General features: G+C 46.8%; 1 protein-coding gene across 1 annotated transcript; it reads right to left on the bottom strand.

Annotated features, from left to right (window-relative positions):
* Nucleotides 1–749: 749 nt before the first annotated feature.
* LOC310961867 (microtubule cross-linking factor 3-like) lies at nucleotides 750–5,686 on the bottom strand (the record flags this gene model as incomplete). Its single annotated transcript, XM_083934144.1, has 8 exons — nucleotides 750–860; nucleotides 996–1,655; nucleotides 2,161–2,538; nucleotides 2,631–2,900; nucleotides 3,311–3,370; nucleotides 3,507–3,665; nucleotides 3,989–4,213; nucleotides 4,925–5,686. The coding sequence occupies 8 exons, from the start codon at nucleotides 5,684–5,686 to the stop codon at nucleotides 750–752; spliced, it is 2,625 nt and encodes an 874-aa protein (XP_083790270.1).

Here is a 5,686-nt window from a genome sequence, read left to right as displayed (position 1 = left end):
TCGGAAAATGGACATGAGCATGCTCCATAGACTCTTGAGTTGAAGTGATTTTGATACTTCACCTATTTTATTCCAGGTCTGTGTCACAGCAATCAGGGCACTTTGTTTATATGAACGGTGTTTATACATTGCCGTGACATAGAGCCAAATTAAAATCAGCAAAATACCAATTTAACTGCTCCTTATCTAAAGAATAAACCTTTATAATCAAATTATTATTGGTTTAGCCAGACTTATATCCTGAAACTATGAAAATGTCCAAACACAGAAGACATATTATATGCCTCTTTGATGATTGCTGCTATGCAACAATCTTGACCCTTATAAAATGTTGGTAATTATTCAATTCCTTTCTTTTTTTTAATCATCATTATTGACATATTTTTGCCGTACGCTCTGCTGCACTACAAACATCAGATCTGGGACACATTGATAGGATCATACTCGGTTTTTATAGGACCGGGATAGAATCAGCTACAGTTTTATTAAAAAGTAATAATCTTCCACAGTTACAGATTGTAACTCACCTTCTTAAGGGACTCATTTGGACAGTGATGTGTTATGGATGATGCAGACTCCAGTGTTGAATCTAGCCACACTCTCTTGAATGTGCCTGCAGCCTTGGCAAGTGCTGGGCTTTTCCTGTGCTTTTGGTTACCTTGGCAACAAATGATGCGGGGAGGAAAGAAAAACAACAGAGCAAAAGAAACAAACAAACGAGGGATGATGTGAATTAAGGGAGGCGTACATCACAGAACAAAGAAAAGAGTAAAAAGAAAGACTAGTTTAAAGATGGTGGCGTAAGAGAGGGAGGAGAATAGCACAAGTATGAGGATGAGCAAAATGATGGGCTGGAACATCTGGGCGGAGGACGAGTGGAGTGACAAACCCGGAGGTTGGATTAAGTGAGAAAAGGGAAGAAACAGAATCAGCATTGAACTCTTTGAGAAACTTTATATTCAACTCGTAAACCTTTTATTTATATTTTGTCTCACCGACAGTGGCTCCTCTGTATCCCTGTCCTCGAGCCTCGGCACTTCCAGTCTGTCTATGAAGCTCTGCAGTTCTTTTCGGAAGGCCTTCATCTGAGCGTTAATGCGATACAGCAGCTCATGTTCCCTGATCCTGCCCCCCTCTTCCTCTCCACCCTCCTCTCCTCTCCCGTACATCAGGTCGCCGTTCGAAACGTAGACCCTCGCCTCTGAAATGATAGTGGCCGTGTCTGCGATGAGCCGGTCCATGGTCCGAACAAGCCTCTCCGCCTCCAAACGGATGTCACTCATCTGCTGCCTTTCACGCAGGCTGCACCGGCCACCAGGCAGGAAGCGAGCCAGGGGGGAGGAGGCGGCACCCTCGGGCCCAGTGGGGGTGTAGAGGCCCCGTGTTGGCGTCAGGCAACGGCTGCTTCCGTTATTGTTCCTGACCTCATCTGAGTCACTTTCCCCACCTACAGGACCCTCGCGTTTGCGGTGCGGCGGGAGGAGTCGGGAGGAGTTGGAGTCCTCGTCACTCTCGCGGCGACCACTTGTCGCACCGCCTGCATCGCTCTCTGCGTCGCTGTCCCGTGGGCTGGGCCGCAGGGAGAGGTGGGAGGCAAGGTCATACCGCTGCATGTTGGAGAGGAGCACACGGTTCTCGTACTGCAGCTGCATCACCTGAAGAAAGATAGATGTGTTACAGTGATAACAGATTTATCAGATTTTTACAAAATAGGACATACATGGCAACATGGCTCTATGGATGGTGAAGTCAATTCATTTTTTCCAATACTTTGGTTTATGGCCAAATAAAATAATGACCTTCCCGTGAGCTTCAGCTGTATTTAGTGTATTTAGTGCTGATTTGAAAAAGATAGCATGCTAACATGCTACATTAAGATGAAAACAGATTATATCTGCTAAACTTTGACGTATTAGCACTGCAATTGGGAGCATATTAGCATGCTGATGTTAGCATTTGGCTCAAAGCACCGCCGTGCCTAAGTACAGCCCATGGGTACAGCATCACAGAGCAGTTTCAACAGCTGGACACTGTTTTGTTTTTTTAAAGCAAAAGTTGAGTTAGTTACTGGAGTAAATATTGCATTTATTGCATCAGTATAATGATAATAATAATAATCAATAAGGAAATTTGCCAATATTATCAATCAGCTTGTAATACCTTGCCACTTAGGTCATTAATCTGTAGCCTTGCTGCCTTTAACTCCTCCTGCAGGGCTTCTGCCTTTGCTCCATCAATCCCTCCGCCTCCTGCACCTCCCCCGTGCCTGGATCCTCCCTCGTGGGTGCCGGCTTTGAAGCGTAACTTGTTCAGCTCAGCAGTCACTCTCTTGTTTTGATCTTCAACATCAGCTAGGTTCCTCCTCAGCAGCTCTGCTTCGTCTTCCACCAGCTGCAGCTGCTGTCGGAGCTCCGTCAGATCATCACCAAGGCCTCGCCCCGAGCCTGAGCCACCCATGGCTCCGCTCCCAGAACTCCCCGCGCCCTCTCCTTCACCACGGAGGTCGTCGAGCTCGGCCCTTAGCCCACGGTTCTCAACCTTTGGAGGGAGAGGGAAAAGAGCTCAACACTTGTGACGCCCACTGAGTTATTATTCCCTTAATTAACCCAAGTAGCATTGTCTTCTCTTACCTCCAACTCGACTATTTTCCTCCCCAGGATGTTGGCCTCCTCCTCCACCAGGCGGAGCCGCAGCTTCAGCTCTGACTCGCGGGTGGTGGGTGGACCCCCGGCCTCACCTTTAGGATGGGTGCTGTCCAGTTCACCATAGAAGGAGCGGTACTTCTGCAGCTCCTGCTCTAGACAGTCCTTCTCTTTGTCAATCTTGGCCGTCTTCTTTCTCATAAGCACTGCTTCCTCTTTGATGAAAGCTATCTGGCACTTTAGGTCCTCATTGTCCTCCTGGAAAATAGAGACAACACAGACTTAAAAATAGTCGAGTGAATTTAAGTAGAAACGGTTCAAACCTAATCCCAAAGTTCAAAGTTGGTCACTGCGATAAGACTTATAGACGGAATGACTTAAGAGTCTTAAGAGTCTTTCTAAGTCAAAATGTTTGGACGTCTGACATCTACTAAGCCGAAAGTAATTTCTGGAGCTCTGCAAACTTTCAGCTTTCACTTAAAAATAGAGCTGGAAAAACAAAATGTTTGACTGGGAGAACATTTTGTGAGGGACAATGTGAGTTTAACCAGCAGGATCTGTCTGGAATTCATATGTATATTCATGACAAGACTTCTCACAAATATTCACCAAGGTGGACAAAGTGAAACAGCTGATGAAAGATTTCTTAACTTGTAACGAACTCTCACCTCTGTCGGAGTCTGTGCTGATTTCTTCTGGGTATCCTTGCTTCCTCGTCTCTTTTGCGACTATTGGAGGACAGTAAATTGAAAAAAATGTTTGTTCAATTTAGTTTTGTTTTGTGTACACGTGGTGGTGCATGGTTTACAGCTTTTTGGGGGCTATGATGACTTTTTCTTTAATAGACTGTAAGTGTATCCTCACCTCTTTGGTTTTGTCTAGTTCATTCTGCAGGGCTTGTTTGGTCACTTCCACCTCGATGAGTTTCTGTCTCAGTTTTTCATTCTCCTCCTCCGTCTTTGTGCGCTTCTCCTCCACCTTTTCCAGCTCGTGGTGCAGCCTCACAGACACATCCTTCGCTACCTGCATTGTTTAGTCAGTGTGCGGATATAATTTAAGAATTTTTTCACTCCAACTTTGGGGATTTCCATGTTTTATCTTCACTTTAAGTTTTATCTTACAGTTAAGTTTACTATGTTGGGCTTTTTATACCCTTTAAAAACAAAAAAATCCATAAAAACATACATTTCTAAGACAGTTAAATTCATGGGAGTCAAAGCTACAACCAATAGTATTTGTAAAAATGCAATTCTTTTCACCTGTGCCAGTGTCTACATCGAAAGCTTGCATATGCATCCTTTGGATTGCTCAAGAACAGACACACATATTTCCCCTCCCCTCTGCACCTTCAGGTCCTGCTCCAGACTCCTGAGCAGCTCTTCATCGATCTCTCCTGTCTGGGCGTAGCGCAGCCTCTTCCTCTCAGCCTTCCTCAGACGGTACTGCAGGATCCGGCAGTTTTTATTGGCTCTCTCCAGCTCTCGCCTCATCTCCTGCAGCTGACACGTGTCTTCTTCATAGAACGTGTCCCGCATCTCGTCCATCTCGGTCCTCATCTCCTCAATTTCACACTGGTGGGTGCATAGTAGAGATCGTGTGTCATCATTATGAGATGGTAACAGATTAAGATCAGCTAATCTCTGCTGTTTACGGTTTTAGAATCTGACTTTTGACTCCACTGAGTTAGTAATGCATGTGCTGAACTTGAGCCAAATATAGTCCACTTCAGAGATGTGCATGTTAACACACACAAAATGATCTGTATTTGAATGTTTTTTATTTGCCAAAGACCGGATGTGAGTTCAATTTTAATTTTATCACTACGTTTTATGCCAGCGTGGCACATACACATGCAAATTCCAGCTGTTCACTTGCTGTCCCTCATTTTGACACAAGATATCATTGATCCTAGCAGATCCATACCATTGGGATCAATAACCAATTAGTCATATGTAGTCAGTGTAATTTCAATTTAGGTCTTAGCTTAGCTTGCTCTGTGAAGACATGGAGGATGTTCAACAGACAAATCCATTGATGTTTGCTTGTCTATGACACTGCAAACATAAGATTTAGTCCAGACTTATGTGGCCCCTGGGTTTTATGGGCCCACAGGCTTCAAATAGGCCTACTAACATGTATTTTCTGTCATTCTAATGTGAACAACAAACTGCTTTGCATTGGATTTTGGTGAAGTGACACGTTGTATTTCTAATTACATATTACATATTTTGAATCATCCTTAGCTTACGGAGAACAAGCACACATACAAACACATATCAAACCTTAAGATCTTCATTTTCATCGAGCAGCCTCTCCATCTCGTCTTCAAAGGCCTGGTCCTGCTGTGTGACGGACCCCGCCTCTGTCGCGTCTGCAGCCGGCTGCGGCTCTCCCAGAGCGGCCTCCTCTGTCCCCATGTTTTCCGTCTTGGTTTGCATCTTCGCACCACCCCGTCTCAGTCTCCTCTGCAGATGGAACTGGATGAGTTCAGCCTGTAAGCATCCTCCTCTCCACAAACCCAAACCGAGGCCCGCGCCGCAGCCCGCAGACGCGCCGCTCTTCTCCCTGCGGCCGCCTTCTTCTCCGGGGTTCCTCCCTTTCTTTGCCACGGAAAACGAAGACGAGGCTCTGTCGGGCAACACACGCAGGGAGGAGTCGCCTTTACAGCAGGGCAGGCGTAAAGTGGAGCGACGGGCCGGTGCTGATGGTGAATCTGTCGGATCTTCCCCGACAGCATCCGCCCTGTTCGGTCTGTCTAGATCAGCTTCAGCACCATCCGGGTGAACAGCTGCCCCGCCGCGGCTCTCGGGCTCCCTCTCCCTTCCGTCAGCGGACCTCAAACTCTCCCTCACCCCGATGTTTCTGCTCCTTCCTGCGGGAAGAGGAGCCCTGGACGCGCCTGGGTTTCTTGGAGCTCGCTTGGTTGTCCCTTCCTGGGCTGTAGCCGGCGAGGGAGCCCGGTGCTGCCGCCTCCTCCCTGCGCTATTGTCTGCTGATGTTGACGATGATGGGGGATCTGTAGCGCCGCTGGCGGCAAGCCTCAT

Source organism: Echiichthys vipera (genome assembly GCF_963691815.1).
Source record: "Echiichthys vipera genome assembly, chromosome: 19".
Lineage (NCBI taxonomy): Eukaryota > Metazoa > Chordata > Actinopteri > Perciformes > Trachinidae > Echiichthys > Echiichthys vipera.
This window is presented reverse-complemented; position numbering and strand designations above follow the sequence as displayed.